We start from the raw sequence: 27,973 nt of genomic DNA on the forward strand, positions 1-27,973 counted from the left end.
TTTAAAATTTCCTTTTTTCTTTTTATTGGCAAAGTAAATATATTTTATGAAGGACAAAAGAAAATATACAGAATTGTAACTTATATACACTGGCTTCATAGATTTTTTATTTCAAATTTACACAAATTTTGATATGTTATTAAAAGATATTTTATATAGATGCATCTATGTACAGTTTATTTACATACATTCATAGGATGTGAGATAAACCAGTCAATACAAGCTAGTTCATTGTATATTAATTTCTAGAGAACAGAAGGAATGCATCACTAGCATAAGGTAGTATGTGGCGCTCTTACGTACAGCGTGCTCTTCATTTCTATAATGCTCTAATGGTAGAATCGCAGTGTTTTATTTGGGATTTGTCTGGGACACAGAGAGATGAAAGAAAGCCAACTGATAGTTATCTTTGAACAGCAGCGTCTTAGTAAAGATAGCCCCCATCCCATTTTCTGACTACTGAATTCTATTTGATTCTACTGTTTCTTACATTAAGACAAACAGATCTCTCTCTTTCTCTCTCTCTCTCTCTCTCTCTCTCTCTCAACCTCTCTCTTTCTTTCTCCTAATACACGCACACACATATACACACACAAGCTTGCATGATAAGCACCCATCAACAGGAATCTACAATGATTTGTTTTATTTATTCATTTATTTATTTTTTAAAGTTTTCTTCTTACCCACTGAGGCTTAGGGGGCTGCTGGAACTGTAAGAGAACATTATGAAAGCCAGGTTCTGCTATACCTAAGGTAGGGGTGACCTGGAGAATGTCCTCTTTAGGATGGAGGCAGGCCCATGAGCACTCGTATGTCACCTTCTCCCACAAGCATGCTCCAGGCATCTCAAACAATATATACTCCACTGGGCTGCAGACCAGGCTAGGGGCCTGGCCCCCTTCGAAAACAAATTCAGGGAAAACAAGATAGACAGCCTCTGCAGTGGTAGAGGCAGTGTGGGGCAGGGGGTGGGGTGCTAGATTTCAGTAGGACCTCAGTTCAAATCTTAGAAATTCTTAGACATTCAAGTCTTAGACGTTTATTTGTGGTGTGACCATGGATGAGTTACTTCATCTTTGCTTGCCTACTTCATCATCTGTGAAATGGGGAGTAGGAGTGGCTTAGAATGGCCTTAGGGCCCCTTCTTGCCCACAATCCATGACCACCAATGAGATGAGAAAGAAATGACCTTTGACTTACTTTCACTGATTCCTTCCTGAATTCTTGGCTTCTGTGGGATACATCCTTTGGAAATATCCTTCTGTCAGTTCCAGATGGGGGGAAACAGCTGAAATCTCAACTTTTTTTTTAAGCTTCCTGAATCAGGACAGATCAAGTAGGAGGTACAGGCCCATAAAAAGAAATAGGGGTTTCTGAAAACCTCCTTCCATCCCTCCCCTCCCCCACCAGAACCCTTGGCAGTGACCATAGGGACACAAAAGGCTTGTTTTCGTTTTTCCAAAAGGAATTTGCTATATCCAAACTGGACAAATAGGCCCAGCTTAATAAAAACTCACAATGAATAGCCCTGTTTATGAGCAAAGCCCACAGGAATGCCAGAACTGTAATTAACTAGCTACAAGGAGCCCATAAATTTTCCTTGTGCCGAAGAAAACAGCTTAAAATAAAACACTGTAATTTCCGAGGGAAGAAGCGGCAGCAAAGACATGAAAGGGGGAGAGGGGTGAGGGTGGGGGTGGGGGGAGAAGAGCAAGCATGAAAATAAAAACCGCAGAAAAGCTTCATTCTCAAATTCCATTTGGAGGACACAAACATTCATGTGTGGTGGTGTCAGATAACAGCGTTCCCTGTTATGGAGACAAATAAATTATCGCTATAAAAAACGGTGAACAAAGTGCTGGAGTCAGCTGTTCTCGGCCCAAGAGGTGGGAGGAGAGGGCAGGGGGAGGCAGGTCAGTTCACGGAGGAGCGCACCGAGCGGTTGCTCCGGGGGAAGCGATGCACCTTGATATGCTTGGACAAGTGGTCGCTTCGGGCGAACTTCTTCTCGCAGACGGGACATTGATACGGCTTCACCCCGGAATGGGAGCGTCTGTGTCGAGAGAGTTCGTCCGATCGGGAGAATCTGCCCATGTATGGGAAAAGAAGCGAGGGGTTAGAATCTGTCGGCTCGTGAGCTCGGAGGACATTTCGGGGCATTTAGGAAGGAGACCTTGGAGCTCATTCAGTGCCACCCACCCCCTGCCCTTTGCGTCCCAGAGAAGGAAACTGAGGATCGAGGAACTGCGGGGTACCCAGGGTCCTCCAGCGAGGCAGGGACCATGGGAGGCAACGGGCAGCAAGTTTGATTGCCTCCCGGGCTCTGGCTCTCCTTGCTCCCGCTCTCTCCTATATTTCACTGTCTAATTAGACTAATGCTCTCAGTCCTCCTGGCATAGAAGGTGACACGGGATGGGCTGGCTGAAGGTCCGGCCTCTATTTTTCTTTCGTGTCATCCCACTTCTAGGAGAGGGCCTGGACAGGAAACACTATCCATCAGTCAGGGTCTTCCAGCTGCCCTGGGCCCCAATGTCTCTGGGATGCTGGCACAGCAGATCTTGTTCTCATTTTGGGGAGAGTGAAACTGAGAAGCAAAAGCCTCTTCTCTAACCATGGAAAATGATTAGATATGGCTGAGGATACCAACTTGACATTTTACAGCATGTGTACTAGATATTTCATGTCACTCCCTTACTCAAAAAACCTTGTTGGGTCGTCACTGGCTAGAAAATCGAGTCTAAATTCCTTTGCTTGGCATTCAAGGCCCTTCAGGATCTGGCCTAATTTTATATTACTCGTCTTTATGCCCTCCCCTCCCCCACACTCCAGCCAAACAAGGCAACCTCGATATTCCTCAAACATGTATTATACCTTCCTGACTCCAGGCCTTTGGCTCATACCATTCCTTAGGCCAAGGGTGGAACCCGTGGCCTCCAGGCCACATGTAACCTTCTAGGTCCTTGGGTGCGGCCTTTTGACTGAGTCAGTTTTACAGAACAAATCCTTTTATTAAGGGGATTTGTTCTGTGAAGTTTGGATTCAGTCAAAGGGCCACACTTGAGAACCTAGAGGGCCACACGTGGCCTCAAAATGGGGCCTTCGACCTTTCCTCTCAAATTGCTGCCCATCAAAATTGTAGCTATCCTTCATGGTTCAGCACCAACCCTTCTGCCTTCAGGAGTCTTCCCTGATCTCTTTCCCTTCTCTTGCCAAACCCAACACTGCTTTCTTCCTGCAGGCCTATCTGCAGAGATGTCTTGTACGGCAGAGTATTCCTGTGGGTTGTCCTCATGGAACAAACCCAGGAGAGGCCAGCTGATATCATGCTTTACTTAAGCCTGAGAGCCAAAGAGTTAATGACCTGAGAAGCTTGTTCTGCTCAAAAGGCTGGGTGTCTGACTATGTACAGAACAGTGGACCACATATCCAAAATCCTCTCTTTCTCTCTCTCGGCTGTTTACTCAAAGCTGTCCAATGAACAAAGTTGTGGCTATTTTTCAAAATTTGGGCACAGAATAGGTAGGGACGTGGGTTTGGCGAACAAAACCACTCCTTACAAGCTGAACAATGGGCTTAATTCACACCTAAGACATTTGAGGGTAGACTTTTCAGAGAGATTTCCCCCGGAGTGGACTCATTCCATTTGGGAAGGACATACTGTTTACTAAGAAGAGTAAACAGACATCAACTTCAGAAGCCAGCTTGGAAGGAAAGATACCAGAGATTGTGTGACCAAGCATAGAACAAACAAACAAAACGACGCCAAAAACATCATTTCCAGCAAGAGGAAAGTAGTGTGCTCTGATTCCTGGGCAGTACCTAAGGTGTCTTTGTAAATGCAGCCTCTGAGCCTAGAAAGTCCCTCCCCTCATCACTGCCCCTCATCCCAAACTCCCGCCATCCAATGTGGCCAGTGGGTCATAAGCTGCCTACAAAGATTTCAGGTGAGTCCTTGTCACTCCCTCTCATGCTCCATAATCTTGAGTGTCCTCCACTCTCAGCCATGGGTACTTCAGATGTGTCTGGAGATGAATCAGCTGTCAACGGGAGAGGAGAAAGCAGAGAGTAATAATCCCACTGAAAGCAAGCCTCCACTCTAGACTGGAGGTCTAGACAATGTACTTAGAACAGTATTGGGGGAACTGGGGTCATGTGGCTTCCTCCTCCTGGGGCCTGCCTCCCTTGAGAAGTCCTCCTTGACTACTCTGGCTTACTTCCAAGGTGTGTTGGCTAGTGAGTGTCAAGTTAGAAGGTAAGTTGGAACATAGGCTCTGAGTTCACACATTTGTTGAATCACTGACTACGGGCAGATCACTGAGAACAAGGAATGCTAGACATAGAACTCTTAGAAGATAGAACGTTGGAAACAGACCAGCTAAGAACCAAAGATTGGATTGGACCTTAGAAAGACGCATGTTATTGCTGAAAAGGACTGTTGAAGCTGAAAGGATTTTTAGAACAAAGACATCAGAGATGCAAGCGTTCTTAGAATACAGAGTATTCAAGCTGAAAGGGCATTAAGAGAACAAAATGTGGAAGGTGGAAGAGCTCTAAGAACACAGTGTGTTAGTGCTACATGGGACTTTCAAATATAGACTGTCCAAAGTGGAAGGGCCCTTAGAACGTGGAATGGCAGAGCTAGAAAGAACCTAGAGTCTAAACCCTTTAAATGTTGACACAAGAAGAAATTGTGTCTCCCTTCTCAGAGCCTCTCTGAATTCATTAGAATTAATGCAGTAGCAGAGTAGAAATTAGAGCTTGGATCTCCTACCTCCTCAGGCCAAAATAAGTCTTGAACGGGAGAAGTGAAACTAAGTCGAAAATGTCCAATTCTGGCTGGCCAGTACTGCAATAAGCAGGCACTGTTCTAACCTTGATGCCCAAACTCATCTCAGGGTCTCACCACACTAGCCCCTACCCAGAGAAGCCCTAAATAGGCCACTTAGGAGACAAAAGGAGGCCAGAGGGCAAGGCCAAGCAAATGCTGTTCATCTCATTAGAAAGGATCCCTGTTGGGGCTGTAGGGGTGTCACATGGCCGAAATGTGTGTGTTACTTGAGCCATGGAAGAAGTGTGAGTTAATATGTTAAAAATACACTGGGTCTCATAACCAAGGTCTTACTGGAGAGGCAAGAATTTTGCAACACTGTTCCCCAGAGCCCCTGGGGCAGATCAGCTTACTGAGGCCACGGAAATAAAACCCTAGGCATGTTGCTTGTGGACAAAAGGACAATTCCTTAAAGCCAACATGTGGGACTGGGAGAAAGCTGGGCATTCCTGAATCAAGGTACAGTGGAAAGAATGCTAGATCTGGATTTAAATCCCGTCACCCCCCACTAACTGCGACCTTGATCAAGTGACTTCAATGGTCAGTTTTCTCTTCTTCAAAATGGGTGAGCTGATCCTTGCCCTGCCCTGCCCTGACCTGTCAAAAGAAGGTTGTAAAGATCAAATGAGATCAGAGGCTACAGAAACACTTTGAGAACAGTCAAGTGCTTAAAAAAAAGTGAGGGATTGTTTTTATGATCAAGTGAAGATCTTGTCCAGGGTCCGCTGGGTTTCAGATCCCAGTATTTTGACTCCAGGCCAGGCACGTTTTGAAGGAGAAGACAGTTTCACTCTAAGAGCACAGAATGAATGCCTGCCCTGAAGGCAGTCTTAGAAATAACTCAATCCTATCCTCTTGATATAAAGACTGGAAACTGAGGCCAGAAAGGTCAATTCCAAAGTCACATATCTACAAGAACCAGATCTAAGAGGAGGTCAATCTTCTTTCCACTAACACAACAGAAAAACAGACCTTTTGTAAACCCAGTTAGGGAATGAAGAATTTAGCTCAAGTGGGTATAAATGTGGGGTAATCTCAGGGAAAGATTAATGAGTTGACTCAGGTAATTGGGAAGCTGAAGAATTGCAGCTTCAACACAGGTGAACGTACCCAAGATAAGAAGAGGCTGCTAAGACTGGAAACCACGTGACTATACATCCAAGGAACAGGGGACCCTCAGTTTAGAGAAAAGAAGAAAAAAGAGAGAATATACCTACTATCCTCAAACACCCGAAAGGCTATCATGGCACCGTGGGAGCCAACTTCTGCTTCTTAGCCCCAAAGGGCAGAACTAAATTGAAACTGATTTTCACTTAGTTTAAGGAAGAAGCATAAGAACTGTCCAATGAAAGAATAGGCCTCCTTGGGAGGCCATAAGCTGCCTTTGTCAAGACAAGGCTGTATGGGATGAAGGGCTGGGGAGGACGTTCCTGTTTTGAGGGAGAATTCAAAGGTCTGTAGCTTTACAGTACTTTGCATTTTCCAAAAAACACCATCCATGTCCTGGTTATATAATAGAATGTATTGGTCACAAAAGGGAACAAGATGTGAGGTTTCATCCTTGAAAGAGGAAGAATGTTAACAGAGTACTGTGCCCCTTGAATGAACAGTCCCTTACGTCTATAGAGTGCTTTTATATGGTTTAAATACTGGCTCTGACACTCTAGGCGACAAGTGACAGAAGCCACCCCTGGAGCTCAGAAAAGCCAGTAGGATTTCCCAAGGTCAAAGGACATGTTTGTGGCAGGATTGGAATTGGAACCAGGGCCTCAACTCCAAATCAAGCTTTCCCTCCACTCTACTCCCCCAAACTGCCACCTCTCTCTGATAATGACACCCAAACTCTCAGTAACTTCATAAGGGGGGATCTCAATCACTGTTCCCTCAGCCACATGGGTGAAGGAGCCCACTGAAGGACCTTGAGAAGGGGAGGGATACAAGGGAAGAGGAATTTGAAGAACATTAGCCTGGTAATGCTGACCAAGATACGTTCAGATTCATTGGCGATCTAGGGAGGCCCCTTCACAAGAGGGGGTGACAGACTAGAATCTGCCTGCCCCATTGTCCAGGAGTCTGCTGAAATGGGTACAGAGAACAGATAACCATTCCTTGGGGCCAGCCCACAGATGGCAGGCATCATGGCAGCAGGAAGCGTCAACTGACTGACTCTGCTCCCCAGTACAAGCCAAATCCTGTCTCTTTAAACCAGTCCACGTGTTCAGGAGAGGCAGGCCTGATCCAGGACACAGATCTAATCTTTTCCTTCTTAATCTTGGTAATCTCACTTTATCTCAGTAAACCCCTTTACCTGACAGGTATCCTGGGGTATTGATTTCTAGAACTTAATGATACACCGCATTAGTATATGCAGATGTTTATTCTGCTGACTCACATGACCTTAGACTAGAGGACAGCATCTTGGAGGTCAGCTAAGCCCAACCCAATCCAGTGACGGAGCCCTTTCTATAGTGTCCCTGCTTGGTGGCCATTCACCTTCTGCTTGTATATTTCCATGGATGGGGAGTTAGTTCACTATCTCTCAAATGACTTGGTGGAAAGGGCAATGGCCTGGAGTCAGAGCCCTAGATTCAAATCCTATCTCTTACATTTGCTACCTGTATTACCTTCAGTTCTAATTTTTCTCATCTGCACAATGATGGGGTTGGATTAAGTAATCTATACAGTCTCTTCTAGATCTATGACTGATCTTTTAGCACTATCAAAAGGGGCTTGGGTGTAATTCCTAGCTCTTTTGCTAATTGTGTGACCTTGGGTAAACAAATGGACCTCAAATTCCTATAAAATGAAGGGTTTGGACAGGATGGGCCTGAGGGTCCCTTCTGGCTCCAGATCCATGCCCCTTTTTGTCCCTATGAATCAATCGATACCATTCCTTGTAACTGACCTGAAATCTGCCTCCCTGTAACTCCTACCCTTCTCTGCCATCAGCCCTGTGGAGTCACACAGAACAATGCTGGATAGACCCTTTCACATGATGCCTTGCCCATCCCATTGCCAAACACACACAGACATCCCAATTCTTTTCTGTAGACTAAACACCCCAGAATCTTTTCAATCTTTCAAGACCTCTCCTCTTCATGGCCATTCTCCTCTGCTTATAAATCAGTCTCTTAGGGGTCTTTTCTTGACCAGGAGCTGGACACCTTATTCCAGTTTACTTTTTGCTCATCAGAAGTAAAAATATGCCCACATCTAGGATGCCTGCATTTTCTGAAGCAAGATTAGAGGCAAAGGGGAACAAAGCCTGGAATGGCTTTCATCAACTTGGTATCGCTCCGAGGACCCAACTCTTTCTGGAGCAGGTTAGACAAGTGGTCAGAGCATGGCACTCATGAGGTCAAGATCATGACTAGGTGGGCCAGGTGGCTTTGGCCTCCCTGTTCACCCGCCTCAGATCACAACAGACCCTAACCAACCAGCTAACAAACTTGGGATGCTAACTTTAAAAAGCACCTCATTTATTGGAGAACTAGGGAGACCCATTCATAAGAGAGGGTGACAGACCAAAACAGCCCTGCCCCCATGTTCAGGAGAGATCCAAGAGTAGGGTTGGCTCAGCACAAACTAGTCCCATTGCTTGCGACACAGTCACTCATGCATGTCCTCTTCAAAGTCTCAGGAACACAATAATGTAGCAGAAGTAGTAGTAGTAGTAGTAGTAGTAGTAGTAGTAGTAGTAGTAGTAGTAGTAGTAGTAGTAATGGTGATGGTAGCTGATATTTATATAATGCTTTAAGGTTTACAAAACATTTCACATATAAGATCTCATTTGTATGAAGTCTGTGAGGTGGGTGCTATGGTTGTATCCACTTTACAGATGAGGAAACTGAGGCAGAGAGAAGTTAAGTGACTTATTCAGGGTCACACAGTTAATAACCACCTAAGGATAGCTTTGAACTCAGGTCTCCTTGACCAACTCCATCATTTCAGCTACTGTGCCACCTAGCTATATTATTTTTATATCTCAAATGGCAAAAGACGTAAAGCATTTTGTACTTTCTAGGCTCAGAGGTTGCATTTACTAAGACACTTTAGGTACCGCCCAGGGGTCAGAGCACACCACTTTCCTCTTGCTGGATATGATGTTTTTGGAAGAAGCATAAGAACTGTCCAACAAAAGTCTGGGCTGCGTAAATACAAGTTGCTAGTATTACATAGCAGCACCAGCACTGGCTGTAGATATAGAGGAAATAGGCAATCGCTTATTTTGTAGGATCTAAAAGATTGCAAATGGCCCCCAAATCTCTGGTCTATTCATCTAATAATCCCAGCATCTCAGTCCCTTTGTTGTATTATGGCACGGTATCTCTAGAAGGCTCTTTTAAAAAAATATATAAACATACTCAGTTGAAGGACCTGGGAATGTTTAGCCTGGAAAGGAAAAAAATGTGATTGGAATGGAAGCACAGTGGGAAGGGTGGGGAGGGAGGGTGCAGAGGCAGAAACACTATCTCCAAATAACTGCAGGCTCGTCAAGTGGAAGTAAGAATTAACTCGGTGTACATGGCTACAGAGGGAAACATTACCACTGATGGGGAGAAGGGAGAAGGAGGCAAATTTCAACTCAGTGGAACGGAGAGGTTTGCGATCATCCTCTGTCTGGCAATAGCTGCCCAGCGGCTCCTCACCACTCGAGCTGCTTGGACAGAGGCCGGCTGACCTAATACCATCCTACTGAGGCTGTCCTCAGAGCCGGGGGGACCAGAGAACCTCCAAGGTTCTGCTTCTGTGTCATAGAAAGCTCTGACCCATGATCTCTCACTAGCCACCTCAGCTTCCCTGGGCCTGTGTCTGGACCATAATCTGCGTGGTCCCCAGGAATCCCACTTCCTACACCTCCAGAGGATCTCTAAGGGTCCTTCTATCTCTAGATGCCATGATTTCATTTCTGCTGCACAGCAAAGTGGGAAAAGGCCTGGCTAGGAGGCGAGCCACCTGGGTTCCTCTAGTACCAGCATTGTGACCTACTTGCTGCAGAACCTCATCAAGGTGATTTCCCCTTTCTTAAGATCTCACTCTCTTCCCCTCTCTGATAGGGAGAACAATCCATTCCTCATCTTTCCTATGGGGATGTTGTGGAGATCCAGTGAGAACCCATGTATGAAAAGACTTGGAAAACCTCAGGGGTTCTTTTGGGCTGGTCTGCTACAAGAAACCCTGAAGGAGTCACCACCATGACAGAATTACATCATCTACCAAGGTTTTCTTTGGTGCTTCTTTCGTTGACACCTCCTCAACTCCCATCACCTCCCCCTCCCCCTCCCAAAGGCATGCCATTGTCCCATGTTCTCTCCCCCTGCCCCCTATTCAAATGTTTACTTTTGGCCTCTCTGTTCACCAGCTTCCGATCACAAGATCTCATCTCATTCAGATCACAAGGGGTTTGCTGAGATAAAAAAAAATACCACAAACTCACTCATAAGAAGGGACCAGGGAAGAGAAATTACAGAGGAGGAACTGATGGATTTGGCACCAAAGGACATGAGTTTGAGTCACTCATCAGCCACTTACTATCTGTGTGACCTTGGATATGTCACTTCTTTTCTCTTGAACTATTTTCTCATCAGTAATCTCAAAGGGCTGTGTAGATCAGGGGCTCTTAATCTTTTTGTTTCAGGGTCCCCTTTGGCAGTCTGGCAAAGCCTACAGACCCCTTTTCAGAGTAAGGTTTTTAAGTGCACAAAATAAAATACATTGATTGTAAGGGAAATCAATTATGCTGAAATAATTATTAAAATATTTTAACAAACTTATGGAATTTAAGTTAATAACCTCTGGTTAAATGGTTGCTGATGTCCCTTTTGGACTTTAGAAACTTGTTATGAGTAGAGACTTTCATTCTTTGCACTTGTATCCTCAGCAGAGTGCCTGGCACACAGTAGGTGATTAATAAATGCTTGTTGGTACACTGATTGACCCTATAACCCCTTTCCAGGAGGATCTGCATTTTGCTAGAGGACGAAGCCATAGGCAAAGAAACAGTAGAAATTCTTGCCCTAATGAGCTAGTAAAGAGGTAGTGGAAACTGAGGAAGAAGGGGGATTTTCTCTAGGTTGCTGATCGCTCTACTTAATTATAAGGCCAGCCCTGGCCTCTATGCTTTCCCGACCCTTTGACCGGGCTGAAGAAGAAAACTAAAGTATCCCATGATATTGGAGCTAAAAGGGGGGACTTGAAAACACAGAAGGACAATTAGAATCACTGGTAGAACACAGAATACAGAACGGCCCCACTAGATAAGCCCATAGAGTGGGAAGAGACCTTGAAAGTCCTCTTACAAATGAGGAAACTGAGGCCTGATATGGGGAAAGTGACACCCAAAGTCATATAGGCATTGAGTGACATAATTGAGATTCCAAGCCAGCTACCCTGAATCCAAATCACCTTGTCACTTTAGGATAGGAAAGTATCATTCTCTCCTAATTGTAGCATGCAAAGAACCATGATTCATGGCTGGGAGAAACCTTTTAAGATCCATTACCCTGCCTCTGGTTTCATAGATAACTTTATTCTGAGTCATGAATACTTCAGAAATTTTACAGTCAATCCTGTCCTCCCCCCCAAAAAATTCCTATTATGTGCTGGAAAGAACATTCTGCTTTTGGGTGTGGGGCAGGGAAGAGGTGAGACTAGGTCAGAAACCCCGTAGTGCCATTTTTGCCATAGACCTTGATTTGACACTTCCCTTTCTAAGCCTCAGTTTCCTCATTGGGAAATTAAGTGGTCAGATTGGACGATCTATTAAATCCCTTCCAACTCCAAGGGAATTTTGTGATCCTATGAAGCAAATGCTCCAACATTCCCCTTGCCGGTTCCAGTCTCCATTGGAGCAAAGTGTTGCTGGGGTGGGGTTTGGTTGTTTTAATAAAGGGCTGTAGAGGGGGAAAGGAAGCATATAAGGTGTACTCATAAAGAAAGATAACTACCTCCCAGTATGAGGAGACATCAGTGGTTTGACCATTCAAAAAGAAGGATAACTATCTCCCAGTATGAGGAGACATCAGTGGTCCTCACCATTCATAAAGAAGAATAACTACCGCCCAGTTTGAGGAGACTGGCCCTGACCTCTAATACAGTAATCTCACTATGGCTTCCCCAACATAGCACCATCTAGTTCTGCCTGCACAATTCCAACGAAGGGACACTTGCTACCTCACAAAGAGATCTATTCTATGTCTGGACAGCTCTAGTTGTAAGAAAGGGTTTCCTGAATCTGTCCCCTTTAATGTACAGCATACCACAACAGAGCCAGAAAGGGTCACAGAGAATTGCTAAACTAACCTCCTCATTTTATAGAGGAGGGAACTGAGGCCTAGAGGTTAAGTGACTTGCCCACAGATAGCCAGGGCTAGATCAGGAATTGGTCTAATCCTAGGTCTGATGATGAATTTCACCTTGGTGCTGATTGCCCGGGTCACAACTGTCAAGTGGTGAAGACTGAAAACATTTCTTTCTTAAATAATAACTCTGTGAAAACAATCTAGACAAGTGCCTCAATCCTCCACTTTACATTGGCAGCAGAAACTTTATTACCCAGCATTCCTCAGGAAGGAGAAACTGTAGGATCCAACCACACTGGGCTCATGTCCATGCTCCCTCAGGCAAAAGTCATGTAATGAACAGAGCCCTAGATTTGGAATCTGAAGACTTAGGGTCAAGTCTTGGCTCTACTACCAATTATCTGGGCCATCTTGGAGAAGCCACCACATGTTTCTGAGACTCAGTTTCCTTATCTGTAAGATGGAGCTAATGCTTACTTCCCTCCAAAGATTGTTGTGGAAAAAAAACACGTAAAGAGATTCATAAAGTGTTATGAAAACATTAGTTATTATTACTGGTTGGATATCACCAGTGGGGGATGATTTCCTCAAAGGGATAGGGTTAAATTTTATATCTATGTATTCCACTTTCCTGCTTGATCCCAGGGATTTCAGGAAAAGTAGTTCCTCTTTGCTAAAAATTTGAGAACTTCTGATTTTATAGTCATTTCTCAAACTCAAATAAAGACACACTAATCCATATCTCAAAGTTAACCATGCCTATGAAGAAACAATTGGGTTCCTTGGATCATGAGGTCATGACCAAGGCACCACCTGGTGGCAGTGTACCCTAAACACAGGTCAAATTCCTAGGAGCAATAAGCACCTTTTCAAATGAACACTAATTCAAATTACCAAGTAATAACATGTGTCATTGGAGCCATCTTACAGTAAGGACAAAGCTGGTTCTGCCAAATCCCAAACCTTCATTGTCAGATCTGAGGCCACAGTAAAAAAAAGGGGGGTAGGATTCAAAAGGAGACATTTGATCACAAACAACTTGTGGGTGAGGATGTTAAAGAAAATGGTGCAGTAGGGTCAGGACCTGGGTTCAAATCTTGATTCCACCCTTTACCCTCTGTAGAAGTCACGCAACCTCTCTGGGCCTGTTTCCTCATTGATAAAATGAAAGCATTGGACTAGATGGCCTTTTACTTCTCTTATATCTATGATCTAGATCCTGGCCCCCCCAAAAGGTCAAGGTAGAAACAGGACACACAACTACCCTCCCTGGGTTCACTGCTTTATGTTGCCTTGCTGCAGGAGGGAAGTGGTGTATGCACACCAAAAAGCCTAACCTGGGGCTGAGGGGTGGTGACAGCGCAATAAGAAGGCCTGGATTCTAGCTGCAGCTCTGCCATCAACAAACTGTGTGACCTAGAACAGGTCACATCCTCCTCTACGCCAGCTTTCTTACCCAGTCAATGATGTGCCAGGACCAGAAGATCTCGAAGTTCCCTTCTAGCTCTGTCCAGTCCAGGATTAGACTGGAAGTGTGAGATTTATATCACTGGAATATACTCACCCCCGCACTGGGGGGAGCAGAGGGGGAAGGTGAGGTAGCAGGGTGTGCCAGATCTCTAGAGATTTTTCTCCAACCCTCTTGCATTCTGTCCCCAGGGAATTTGGAAAATGGCCATTCCTGATCTCTGCTAAACCAGTAGCTTACAGGGAAGTGGCAGAAGGTCATGGGTAAGTGTAATCATTCAGAAAGGGCCTTTATAATCAAAGACATTGTTTTTTAAAAGTTCCACCTCTTTGGGCCAACTGTGTGCCCTAAATGGAAAGGGGCTGAGTCTTCATTTCAGCATAAGTGTTCTCCCTCAGGGCAGGCTGTAGAGCTTTATTACCCATCAGGACTGGATGCTTTTGACTTTTAACAATTTAGCAGGGCCACACACACAGACACACACAGACACACAGACACACACACACACATACATACACACACATACACACACACACACACACACACACACACACACACACACCCTTTCCACCCTAGAGCTCAACACTACCACAAATTCCATAGAGGACCCCAGAGGGTTACTATTTCCAAGAACTTGAAGGACAAGCACGTTCTTAACAAAGAGAAAATGATTTACACATTCCCCCTGATCCCATCCTAAAGAAACACACATACACACACAGACATACACACACACACATACACACAGATACACACAGATACACACACACACACAGAGACATACACACATGCACACACACAGACACAGACACACACACAGACACACACACGCACACATATACACAAAACAGAGCAAGGCCTGGAAAGCCAACAGTTCTTACAGGCTAGAAATTCCTATGGTGTGACCTACCCCAGGAAAGAACATGGGCTTTGAAACTGCATGATGCCTGTGAGGTCCTGAGAGGGTGGTGAACTTCTAGAAAAGGTAGAGGCTTTTTTTTTTCTTTTTGCTGAATGATCTGGGAGCTGTTCAGAGCTTGCTCTGCCTGAAGCTACAGTGGGCTGAGAACACTGGAATGCGGGTGTCTAGAGGGTGGGAAAAACGCCTCTCCCTCCTCAGCACACAATCACAAGCTCTTCCAAGCCCAACCACCAAGACAGGCCCCACAATATTCCAAGTTGAGAAGCCTGGCTGCTACTGAGTGAGGTTGGGCCGGGTATGGCTTGCAGCCCTGGCTGGCATGATAAATGCCAATGACTGCAATAGGCCTGAAGATAGCTGAGCCCTGGTTCTGGCTGTGCTACTGGGAAATTCACTTACCTTTCCCAGGCCTCAGTCTCCCATTCTGCAAAATGCAGGGAGGTTTGACTAGATGGTTCTAAGCCTTTAGTATGCTTGGGATTTCCCCAGTGTCCCTCCTTGCACGAAGTTCAGTCCCCTCCCAGGACGGGTCCTGCTCCAGTATGCTGACTGAGTGCAGCATGACATGATTCGAGCCTAGGTTACTACCTGTGTACACCTCAGGGATGTTCAGTGGTCAGAGGCGTAGGACCATCTAGCATGACTCTCTTTGGCTCCTGGGACCCAGTGACTGAGGCCTGGCCAACCACTCAACCCGCTCCCACTTCTTCCATGAAGCCTTCCCTAATTAGCCCAGTCCATAGTAATCTACAGGCAGCAAGTCCAGTGTGAAGAACATCGGCTCTGGGGGTAGAAGGCCTGGGTTCAAATCCTACCTCTGATGTTTGCTAACCTTAGGCAGGTCACCTAACCGCTCTGGGGATGGGTTTCCTTGCCTACCTAAAAATAAGGGGTTAGATTAGGTGACCTCTGACACCCCTTCCCACTCTCTATGATTCTCTGACCATTCCATCCTCTGAACTCCCAACACACTCAGAATCTATACCAGCCATTTGACCTTTGGCACGTAGTCCCAGCTAGGCCATTCATTTCCAGGGTGACCTTATCCTTTTCTTCCCTTTCAGTATTTGTTTCCTCCTCTGTAAAATGATGGAGTTAAAACTAGCAAAAAGAGCATCAGATTTAGAATCAGTAGCCTGGAGTTTGAGTCTTGGCTCTGCTACTTAGCTGTGTGACCTTGGGCAAGTCATATCCCTTTGGGCCTCAAGTTTCCTCATCTGTAAGATGGGAGAGTTGGATGAAAAGTAGGAGATCCCTCCCAAGTCTATGTCGTTGGTTCAACAACACCTTTACACTGCCTTATATTCTTGGTCATCTTGTTATCTCTCCTCTCCTAGATTCCAGAAAGGGAAGGGGCTATGACTCATTGATCTCCGTACCCCTCCCTCAGTCCCTTCCTGACCCTCTCCACATCCCACTCCCACCCCCAGAATACAGGCCAGGGCCTTGCACACAGTAGGCACTCAGTAAATATTTGTCTGATTGGTTGACTGACTGATGAACTTTGCCCGTTTTCCAATGATGGCTGGGGATCCCAGACTGTCCTGGTCACAACTTGGGCAACTCCATGCCCATTGCCCAGTTCCCTAAGGTGTCCATCTATCCCAGTTCTCCACAGAGCAAACACTGCAATGAGCCTAAAGTGAGCACAAACAAGCCACAGCAAGCCTCACCTAGTTGTTAGGAAACTGGAAATCAGTTGGTTTCTTGCTTTGGAAATTGGTGTGGCAGAAGCCCACGTATGTAGAGCTATAGCTCTATGTGCCTTGTGCTAATTGCTGGAGAGCAGTCCTGCTTGGCTTTGAGATTCTCCCCTCCATGCTGTACCTTTCTCTTTTGCAGAGGGGGATTTGATTGAAACCAACGGGGAGCCTTACTCTACAGAGTCCTCTTTTTGGAAAAAGCACAGCCCTTGTCTGCTGGGCCCCAAATGGATTGGAATAACATGCCCACCACCAAACCATAGGCAGAGGTACCCATGCCATCCCAGGATACTGACCTCCAACCACACCCAGGCCACGTGCATGCAAAAGGCTTCTCGCCTGTGTGCCTCCGCAGATGGGCCTTAAGGTGGCTGCTCTTGGTATACATCTTGGTACAGCCAGGGAAAGTACATTTGTGCATTTTAATGAGTTCCGCCGCTGGGTTCTTTGGAAACTTCTGGCCTACTAGGATCCCTGCGGGGCCTGGCACCATGCCACCTGGCCCAATGGGCTTGGCCGCGATGGGGACTGGGGCGATCCGCACAAACTTGGAAGGTAAGTTCAAGTTGGAGGACTGGACGATCTGTGGCACCAATGCAAAGGTCTGCCCCTGGATGTTGACAAGAAGCTGGGCGATTTTAATGTTGTCCGCATTCTGGCCTGGTGAACTGGGACCCGTGCTTGACTCTTGTTTGATCTGCATAGGTTGGATCTGGAGTATGACGGGGATCCCGCCCTCTGTGGCCGCTGGATTATTTGAACTGTGGGCACCTTCCGTTGAGCTGCCAGACTGGGGGGTTTTGCTTTCTTTCAAGCTGCCCCCAGGCAGGATGTGGTCTTTATGCTGCCCAGAAGAGAGCTGGTTGCAAACCCGAAGGTCCTTGGTCCCATTCTCAGGCCCTTCTTTGAGCTCCAGATCCATGTTTTCCTCCAGGAACTCCTCAATTTCCTCCAAGGTGGGCTGGAATGGCCCCATGTCTTCTGGGTCCGGGAACCGGAAATGTTCCTCTTTCACCATGGGCTGGCACCGCCGCCAGTCCCACCAGGCCACAGGGCTGCCCCCCAGTGTTGCCTGGGACAGCAGGTAATCTAAGATGCTGTCCTGGCCCTCGATGTTTGATGTGCTCCCATAGCTGGAGCCTAGGACCTGAGAGTCAGGGCTGGAGCAGGAGCAAAAGCTGGAGGAATCACTGTCATCTTCTGACAATGGAGAGGGCAGCATGTGGTATGACCGCCCGCCAGCCGGCATGTCCCCCAGGTAAGCAATGGGGAACTTAGTGGTTGAGAAAGACTCCCCAACCGGGAGCAAGTGATCCACCATTCCTAGAACAATGCTTCCGGGATGCCCACCAGCATATACCAAGAGGTCCCAAGGTCAGATGAAAACCTGCAGAGAAGGGAGAAAGAGGCAGAGGAGTCAGGCTGTAGGTCTAAGTGCTTACTCCAGCAAGCCCAGTCGGAAGAGGCAGGCTGGGAGTTCAAACATTGCCACACGCTCAGCTAGAGCTCTATCACTGCTGAATTGTGTCTGCCTAAGCATTTTCCAAGATTGCACCACCTGTTTGCAAAAGAGCCCTTTCCAAAAGCATTTCACAACTCTGGGCCCCTTGGGTTGCGGACAAGGGCTCCTTCCCAGAATTCTCTGGGAAAGGTACGATGAATATGCAAAGTACACCGTCATTCAAAATGACTGGGGAAAAGGGACACCTGGTTGACCAGGTATTCTACCTGACTGAGGATCATGGAGTCATCTTATGTCCATAAATCATGGATTTCATGCCTGCAAGGCCAGTCCTGAGGAATGCAGGAATCTCCATGGTGTCCTCAGGATGGAAGCAAAAAGAGTGGATTTGACAAGGCCATGTTGGCATCAACTTCATAAATGAAGTACCTTCCCAATGGGAATTGGTGTAATGTAGAGGAAGAGGCTGAAGTCTAGATTCTGACCCCAGGACGGTTAGTCACCTTAGGCAGAACCCTCTCTGGAGCACTCATAACTCTTCTGCAAACAAGAGGGCTGGACTAGAATTTGGGGGCTTTTAACCTGGGATCAGTAAGCTCATGTTCTCCTGTACGTATTTTGGTAACTGCATTTCCATAAAATTGATTCCCTTTGTAATTCCACATATTTTATTTTATGCATTTAAAAATGTCACTCTGAGAAGAGGTTCATATCACAGCTTACCCATGACACAGAAAAGGTGGCACCGGCCGATCTCTAACATTCACTATGATCATTATGGTATCCTATAGTAACCCATTATTGATCAGGGCCGTACTCCCTCCCACTGGCTGCCATTTTGCTGGTGGCCTGACACTGGACTGGCTTTTCTCCCCTTTTTACAGAGTCAACAAGAACCACCTTGGTCAGAAGTGCTACTTCTCAGAGGAACTTTGCCCCCTCCAAAATCATTGCACCTGTCTTGTTTATCAAGGCTAGAATGGGGGGAGGGGAGGAGGGGAAAAGGGAATGTATTTAATCTGTGTCCAAAGCTGCTAAGGTTACCTGACTTTAGCCACATGTACATAAAGTTTGTGTTGTACAATGAAAAATGACAAAGCCCCCTTCACTGGTCATAACAAGCATCCCAATGACCTGTTTCCAAAGGTGGCCCACACATAGTGGAAAGAACCCTGGACCAGGCATCAAAAGCCTCAGACCTGAGTTACAGTACTGAATAACTGTGTGACTATGGATAAGTCACTTCTCATCTCTTGTTTCCTGCTCCTTAAAATGAAGGCAATGATACTTGTACACTCCAATAGGGCTACTGTCAGGAAAGTGATTTCTAAACCCTAAAGAGCTATCAAAGCATTACTCGTTAGATTTACTGTAAGGTCCCACGTGTTCTCTAGAATTTATCTCTGGGTGAGATAGAAGTAAGTCATCTTCCCCCAGGACAACGCAAAATTATTTGTAATTGTCTCGGTGGCAACCCCTATGACCAATATGAAATATGCCCAGAATGGAATTTGGAGCTACCTCCCACTTACAAGAACCCAAACCAGGCCTTCCTGCCATCTTGTTCCTCTTCAAAGCCAATGTTTTCCAGTTTACAAAGAAAATCCCCAAATCACAGACTTTCAGAACCAGGGAGGACCTTAGAACAGAAATTGTTAAGAGATGGGAGAACTAGGTCAGAACACAGAATGTCAGAGCTGGAAGGCACCATAGAACATAAAATGTCAGAGCTGGATAGGGCCTTAGAACACAGAATGCTGGAGCGAGACATCGTTTCATTTAAACCCATCATGGGGAGATAATATGTAGTCCAATTGTAGCTGGCTAGAATGATGAGCTGAGGTGGGCCTACATGACCGTGTTCATAGAATCCTAGCATTAGAGTTGGAATAGACCTCTGAGGTCACCTAGGGAAAATCTCTCATTTTACACATGTAGAAAGGGAGGCCTAGGAAGGTTAACCAGACTTGCCCAAGGTCACCCAGATCACAGCTGAGATGGGCTCAAACCCAGGATCTCTGACTCCAAATATGGTCCCTTTGGGGTAGCTAGGTGGCGCAGTGTGTACAGCACCGGCCCTGGAGTCAGGAGGACCTGAGTTCAAATTTGGCCTCAGATACTTGACACACTTACTAGCTGTGTGACCTTGGGCAAGTCACTTAACCCCAACTGCCCTGCCTTCCCCCTCCAAAAAAAAAAAACCCAAACAAACAAATACAGTCTCTTTTCCAATACATCCCCTTACCTCCCATCACAACTCTCATGGATGTAGAGCATTAAAGTCTACAAAGCCCTCTTCTCATGATTGCCGCATGGAGTAGACAGGGCAGGGATTATTACCTCTGTTTTACAGATACAGGTTTAAGGAACTACTTCCCCAGGGGTCACACAACTGGTGAGTGCGATTCAGACACAGGACAGGCCAACGTCCTAGTTGCTGCACCATCAGCTATACCACACTGCTCTTTCTGATTCATTTTGCATGTCCAATCTCAACTATCCTTCAAGGCTTGGAAATTGGGTTTCCGGTACTGGTTCAGCTGCATGACTGTGGAAAATTCACTTGATCTCCCAGGCTTACTTTACTTATTTGAACGATGCCTCTAAGTTTCCTTCTAGCTCTGGCATTCTATTATTCAAGATTCCTACCTCTTTTATTATTATTATTATTATTATTGACATGGGCAAGGCACTTAAACTCCCTGCATCTCAATTTGCTCATGTGGACAGTGGGTTAATTGCTATTAATCTCTGCTTGCACCACCACAACCAGCCTCAACTCAAAAAGTAAAATGATCAGAATCTGATGTACAGGGATGACTGCGTCTTGGGTTAACTCCCAAATCTCCAACATATCAAGAAAAGAGAAAGGACTGAGTGCAAGGGAATACTAAGAGGACTTAGAACTAGATGGGTCCATAGAGATCATTTACTCAGACGAAGCAGGATGGAAATATGGATCTTAAAAATCCAATCCCCTTATGTTAAAGCGGAGGAAACTGAGGCCAGTGGGTAAGCTGATCTACTCAAGGACACATGTGTGGTAGGGGGAGGCAGGAATTACCTCAGACTTCAAAGGCAGCATTCTTTCCAGTGATCCATGGTATATTAAGTGATGGGATCTGAACCCAGGTACTGGATCCCAGGGCCTAAGGAGTCTGTACTATTCAAGAAGGACCCACATATTCAGTTGAATTACCAGAATGACTCTGCCTCTCCACAAAACCCTGATGTTGGCTCTAATGAGATGTCAGGGCCCAAGAACATTTTAATTAGTTGGCAGATGGAAACAACATACAGGCTTTAAAAAAAAAAAGGCTCAACAGAAGTTGAGAGTTGTTTTGTTTTGTTTTGTTCAGGTATGTGACACTCACTGAAATGGGAATTGGAAAGTAGCAAGGCCTTCAGAGAACTTTCTTGTTGTGCTGTCCTTGGATTCCATCACAGTCACCAAACTGAACAGTGGTCACATCTTAAGGTCTCAACCTCATAAAATACTCTGTGTGGCCCAGCGGGCATGGTTATCTCTGGGCTGAGAATATATTCTTTTAGTCAATCTTTAAAAAAAGAGTTGGGCCCTTTGCAAATAAAAATCGGTATAAAAACAAGAGCTAACAAACATTGAAAAAGAAATACATAGCCCCCTTGTTGGCCTGTGGTTCAGTGGAGTGGGCTAGGCTCAGGTTCAAAGGCCTACATTCAAATCCCAAGCAAGGCACTTTATCTTTCTTAGCCTGTTTCCTTCTCTGCAAATTAATGATGTAGGAGGAGATGCTCTCTATGGTCTCGTCTGGTTCTTAATCCCATCCATGCTGCTGAGTTCTTCCAAGAGTAGGTCAGCCATGACACCAGACCAATCTCTTGGGTCTCTGAAGCCCATTGGCTCAATGACGATACTAGGAACATTTGAACGTGTAGGAAAAAGGAAATGAAGACTGACTACATCTTTCCTGAAATTCACCTATCATTTACCTGCTATTGTGCTTGCCAGGTCCTGAGCAACAGATGGTATGAGAGAGAAGAAAGGAGATTGTCATCTTCATAGTACAGTAGAAAAGCACTGGTTCAGAAGACCCAGGTTCAAATCCTACCTCAAATGCTTACTTACCTGTGTGACCTTGGGTGGTCTATCAATAAGTATTTATTAGAAAGAAAGGTAAAAAGAGCCCCTGTCCTTAAAGAACAGGCACTGTAATAACTAGGCATATACAAAATATATACGGAGTAGATAGAAGGTGGGCAGCTAGGTGGTGCAATGGTTAGAGCACTGGATGACACCCCCCCACCACCACCACCTCAAGTCAGGAAGACCTGACCTCAGACACTTACCAGCTGTGTGAACCTAGGCAAGTCACTTAACCCTGTTTGCCTCAGTTTCCTCATCTGTAAAATGAGCTGGAGAAGAAAATGGCAAACCACTCCAGTGTCTTTGTCAAGAAAACCCCAAATGGGGTTACAAAGAATCAGACAGGACTGAAAACAACTGAACAGATTGAAGGTAATATAGAAAGGGTAGGCACTAGTAGTTGGGGGAATGAGAAGGGCACATTATAAGAGTGGGCATTTGTGCTGAGTCTTGAAGGAGGCCAAAGAAGCCAAGAAGGGGAGTTGATGTGCCTGAGCATTCCCAAGTAAAGGTCTGGAGACAGAAACTTGTCTGAGCCTCAGTTTCCAGATATGTAAAATGAAAAGATACCTGTGAGGTACCTTCCTGTTCTTGATCCATGAATTATGACTTAACACATAAGACAGTATATAACATATGACAGAACACGATCCAGTGTCAAATATATTGTAAAAACCAACTGCCACTGGGTGAACCAGAAGGGAAAGCCATTTACTCTTCACAGGAAGAGAAGCTCTATAGTTAAATGAGTTATGGAATGGGAGCCAGGAGATCTATATTTTAGTCCTCATAGAGATCATGAACTTTCTGTATGGCCTTGGGCAAGTAGAATCACTGAGCCCAAAGGGAATTCATAAAATGCATCTGGGTTAATCCCCTGGCTTTAAGGAAGGAAACTTCCTTCCATTGCTTTACAGAATGACTTCTAAGTCTAAAATGACTTGTAAGATCTCTCTCTTCCAGCTATGACTTCCTATGTGCTAATGCTCCTTCCACCAATAATACCCTGTGTTCTAAGGCAGGATCTTCCTTGTTCTACCATTCCCTAAGGAAATGAGATTTGAACTGGGCTTTGTAGGACTCAAGATAGAAGGAAGAGGGGAAAAATATTGCTGGAGGAAGACAGTCGATGAGTGTTCAGTTCTGGATTTGCTGGGGAAGAACGAGAGTGAAATATGGAGAGGCAGATCAGACCTTGGATACCAGCCTAAAGAGTTCAGGTTGGAAGCAGTGGGGACAATTGTCAACAATTTTGTGAACAGAGGAACGCCAAGCTGTAAAGGGAAATTACAGATCACTGTGGTGTCACAGAATGCAAGACAGACTACTGTGTTCTGGGGGGGAGGGACTAAAGGAAAGGGAAATCAATTAGGAGGTGAGAGACTTTTCCCCATTTAAAAAGACATACAAATTACTTGCTTAGATTCAACTATTTTAGTTTGGAGTCTGTGCCAGGAAACAGGTAGGGGAGTTGCTACATATCCCTCTAGCAAAGGGACCCCAGGGATTCTCTAGTCCACTCTCACATTTTACAGGGGAGAAAACAGGTTCAGAGGGATTACTTGACCACAGCAAAGCTTAGACTTGCAAACCTAGGTTTCTTGGCGTTCAGCCCTCCTCTCTTTCCTTCCACCAAGGCATAATCCCAAAACTTTCCCTAGTGGTTCCTTCGGGCAAGACAAGGTTACAAGTGAGAAGGGGGTAGGCAGTAGACGAGTAGATGTTGAAGGACTGGACCTGTATGGAAGCAGGAATTTATAATCGAAGTAGCTGAAGCCGGCGCTTACCATTAGGTTCATAGGAAAATTCACAGGGGGAGAGGAGGGAAGAAGGAGTCTGATTTCCTTACAAAATAAGAGTCTCTAATCAACCTTGGTCCCAGATGCCAAAAAGCACAGTAGGTCCCACAGCATTAGCACCTACATTTCAGCAACATCTCACCCTTCAGAAAACTGGCCTGCTGCCTGGCTTCTTGAGTAATCAGAAGCCCTCCACAACTGTAAATAAGTCTCCCCCCTCTTTTTTTGGGGGGAGGGGTATGGATCAGAATTTCATTAATACCCACACATAACACCCACAGTCTGCTCAAAACACTGGCAGCACTTCCTTCCTAGGGTCTTCACAAAACTGTTTACCCATCATAAGGCATGATTGATCCTTTTAGAAGCTGCATTATAAGAAGAAATCCATTTCAGCTTTCCTGGATGAGAGCTGGAAGGGAAGGCCCAATGGGGCTAGTGTTGGATTCCTAATCCCCGGTGCGGGCTGGAGAGGGGTGTTCAGGGCCCGGGGATCCCCATTTACGAGAGGCTGGGAAAGAGAGAAGATTTGGAGGCAGAGAAGGGAGGGGCTCAAACAGCCCAGGGCTCCCTTTGAACTTCGCCATCTCCTGTTTGTCAGTAGGGTTGGAAACACTCTGGGACAGATCCCGCTCGGGCGTCATTATGCAAGATGAATGCCCGTTCCCTTTGCCCCCAGCATTCGCTGGGGCCCCCAGGCATTCAGCCACCGAGCACAAGGCGGCTCCAGGCATTTCTATGCTAATGTCCCGGGCCTGAATGGGTCTTGCACAGAATGTGCCCCGCGATTCAAGGCTTGGGAGAGAGGAGGAGGGAGGGAGAGGGAGGAGGGGGACTGCGTTTCTCAGTCACTGAGACACGAGTTATTTTTAAAGGTTGCTACAGAGCACCTGAGTGCGGCTTGTGTGTGTGTGCGTGTGTGTGAGTGTGTTTTTCCCTTTCCCACTCCCTGAATAAACATCTCGAAATGCCTACGGTATGTGTCAATTACACCTTGTTCAGCGCTGGGCCTGAAGCTCTGAATGGTTCCGATCGAGATGGCGCATAACCAAATGCTGGCTGTTGCTGTGTCCAGCCCACCCCCCATCCCCCTTCCTTCCACCCCCTTCTCTTTTTCCTTGATCCCAAAGAGCTGAGGTTGACCGACAGTAACCCTGCCTCTCTCGGCTTCTCCTGTCAACAGGACCAAAACAGCTAGCTGCCAAGCACGGGCGAGACGACCTGCACCCACTGACTCGTTCGCCTTCAGCCCCCAGCTGCCCGACCCCCTCTCTCCAAAACAACCCAGCTGCGGCGTTCCCGCAACCCCACGATTCCAATCCGCGGGCCGCCTGCCAGCCTGCCATCTGGAGAAGTTTAGTGGGAAGGTTTCCCCTCCCTCCCCCCCCCCCCAAGCGGGTTTCTTTAGTTGCTCTCCTCTTGCCCCAGCCTGCGCCCCAAACACCGACCCTAGGAGATGGGCACTTGGATCGTTCAGGTCGCTGCCATCTGGCCCCCAGCGCGCCCATCCCCGCAACCTGGACACACAAACAGCTCAGGGCCGCATTCCTGCGCAGCGCCCCCTTCCTCGCCCAGGATGCGGGCACCCAAGCTCCTAGCCCCGACTGACCAGAGGGGTCGGTCTGTCAGGGAGGTCAGGCACCTGGCCTCTGCCCGGACCCCAAATCCCAGCTGGGCCAGGTCAATGGCCGGGAGTCCCTGTAGGGCAGGCGCCTGGCCTTGCCTGGCTTGTTTACGCTAAAAGCCCACCTCCCAGAGGGCCGACCGGCCGAAGCTCAAAGGCCATCTTCCTTCCCCGCCCCGGGCCCATATGGCTGTAAACACGTCGACCGCTTCCCAAGGAAAGCGTCGTTAGCTTGGCTCCACTGGTCCAGGGGATCAGCCCGACCTCCAGGGCTGAAACCCCTCGGGTTGGATCCTATCCGTACCTACCCCTCCACCAAGAGCAAGACCCAGACCCGCACCACCACCCCAGAGATACACAGACCTGAAGCCCCACTCCAACACGTCACCCAGAGACACAAGCTCACGGAGACACACTGGCACACATACACGTAACAGAGACACGCAGACACACGGGCACACAAACACGTAACGGAGACACATGCCGATGTAGACACACACATAACAGACATATGCAAAGACACACAAACACGTAGACACACTCAGACACACACAAACACGTAGAGGCAGACACACAAGGACACATCAACACGTAGACCCGAAGCTAATGTATACATGTAGACATAAACAGATTCACACGGACACTCGGTTTCCAGGGCCACACGTCCCAGCAGGTTTCCGCACGCATGTCCCCTCCAATTTAGCAGGTTCCCATTAATATTCCTCTCACTTCCTCCCTGCGACCCGCTGTCGGTCTCCCCAATTTCATCCCAGCCTCTCCCCTTCCCCCCCCCACACCTTTTCCTACCTGAACTTTCCGCACCGTGAGAATTTTAAGGGATTGGAGAGGAATTAAAATGGGGCTTAGCGCAGGGGGGATGCACCCCAAAAAAGAGGGGTTTCACCAATCCAATTCCGAATCCGAGGGAGCTCCTTTTTGGATGGAAAAAACAGCACACCACCCCCCAAAAAGGGGAAAAAATAGAAAACCAATCCCGCCTGAAGGCTATGAAATGAGCAACTTTGCGGGCGAGCCAAGCAGAGCCGGGCCCGATGCCCTTGAACTAGAGCGAGCTGGCTCGCTCGGGCGGGGCGGAGGGAGGCAGGCAGGCAGGCGGGCGGCCCGAGGGGGCAGGCGGGCGGCCGAGGAGGCGGGCGGCCGTGCAAGGGCAGCAGCCAGCGCTGCTGATGTGTCCTTTAGCCGAGCGAGAGTAGTACTATATGGCCGTCACATGACCGCGGGGAGGCTAGCCCTGGGAACGCAGGGGAAGGCTTGGAGGAGGCTCGGCCCCAGCGAGCCGGCCCATTGGCCGCCGCCGCCGCGAGGGGGCCGGTCCTCGGGCCGGACGTCAGTGCCCGAGCGGGGCGGCCTCGCGCGCTCGCGCGCTCTCCCCGCGCCCTGCCCCTCCGGACCCTTCTCGCCTCCGCGTCCCTGCGCCTAGGGCGCTCCGGGCTAGTGGAGGAGCCGGCAGCAGCGGCTCCCAGGGCGCACGGTGCTGCGCGCCCTCCTGCCCTGGGCACCTCTGCCGGAGCCGGGAGGACCAAGTGGGTGCGTGAGGTCGGGCTCTGCTCTAAATCGTGAATGAGTCCGAAGGAAAGCTAAGGATGGAGAGGGCGCGTGCACGTGGGTCTGGGGGTGCGCGCCGGGGTGCGCGTGCATGAGCCTGGTGGCTCCCGGTCCAGTCTCGGCCACGGCGGCGCTAAACGCTGGTCAGGGCCCTGTGGTCCCTCCTAATTCCCCGCCCCGACCCCTCCGGTGAAATGAGAGGACTTCAAATGTGTCTGTTAGTCCGGTCACAACCTACATCTTGATGGAAGGCAATCAATCAATACAGATTTATTAAGCGCTTACTATGTACCAGGCACTGTGCTTCTCAATTATTGTCTGTTTTGGTCCCCACAACAGACCTGGGAGGTAGCTCCTATTATACTTTATATAGATTATATAGTAGGTTCATTTTATAGATAAGGAAATTGAGGCAAACATGTGAAGTGACCGGGGTGGGGAACCCGAAGCCTCGAGGCCACATGTGGTCTTCTAGGCCCTTAGGTTCCGCCTTTTGACTGAGTCCAAGTTTTATAGAACAAATCATTTTATTAAGGGGATTTGTTCTGTGAAGTTTGAATTCAGTCAAAGGGCCACACCAGAGGACTTAGAGGGCCACATGTTGTCTTGAGGCTTTGGGTTCCCTACCGATAATCAATCAATAAACATTTATTAGGGTACTATGGGTCAGGCACTGTGCTAAGAGTTGAGGATACAAAAAGAGGCAAAAGACAGCCCCTGCCCTTAAGAAGCTTGAAATCTAATGGGAGAGACTAGACAAATAGATACAATATCTACCTATCTATCATCTATCTATGTATCTATCTATCTGTCATCTATGTGTCTATCTATGTGTGTGTGTGTGTATATAAATATATATGTGTGTATATATATATATATATATATATATATATATATATATATATATACACACAGTACAGGATAAATAGGAAATAACAGATTGAAGGCACTAGAATTAAGTGGGTTTGGGGAAGGCTTCCAGTTAAAGATGAGATTTTAATTGGGAACTTAAAAGGAAACCAAAGAGGTTAATAATCATAGAGGAGAGAAAGTATTCCAGGGACCCAGAACAGCCAGAGAAAATGGAGCTATGGAGACCCATTTCATCAATGGGTGGGCTTATTTCTATCTTCCCCAAACACTTTTTAGTTCTTCAGATAGTGAATTCTAGAAA

General features: G+C 47.0%; 1 protein-coding gene across 1 annotated transcript; it reads right to left on the reverse strand.

Moving 5' to 3' along the window:
• On the reverse strand, window positions 1–26,472 carry KLF15 (Kruppel like factor 15). The gene is made up of 3 exons (XM_036738035.1): window positions 26,041–26,472; window positions 16,519–17,609; window positions 1–2,086 (listed from the first exon to the last, which is right to left on the reverse strand). Exons 2-3 carry the CDS (start codon window positions 17,541–17,543, stop codon window positions 1,915–1,917), a joined length of 1,197 nt encoding a protein of 398 aa, XP_036593930.1. The 5' UTR covers window positions 17,544–17,609; window positions 26,041–26,472; the 3' UTR covers window positions 1–1,914.
• Between the last annotated feature and the right edge of the window lie 1,501 nt (window positions 26,473–27,973).

Source organism: Trichosurus vulpecula, chromosome 9 (assembly GCF_011100635.1).
Source record: "Trichosurus vulpecula isolate mTriVul1 chromosome 9, mTriVul1.pri, whole genome shotgun sequence".
Taxonomy (NCBI): Eukaryota; Metazoa; Chordata; class Mammalia; order Diprotodontia; family Phalangeridae; genus Trichosurus; species Trichosurus vulpecula.

Bases quoted from the DNA above. Each gene is read 5' to 3' on its own strand.
- KLF15 (XM_036738035.1), bottom strand. From the start codon at position 17,543: ATGGTGGATCACTTGCTCCCGGTTGGGGAGTCTTTCTCAACCACTAAG. The intron at 2,087-16,518 runs GTCAGTATCCTG...ATACATGGGCAG, and splicing joins TGGCCTGGGTGTGGTTGGAG to ATTCTCCCGATCGGACGAAC.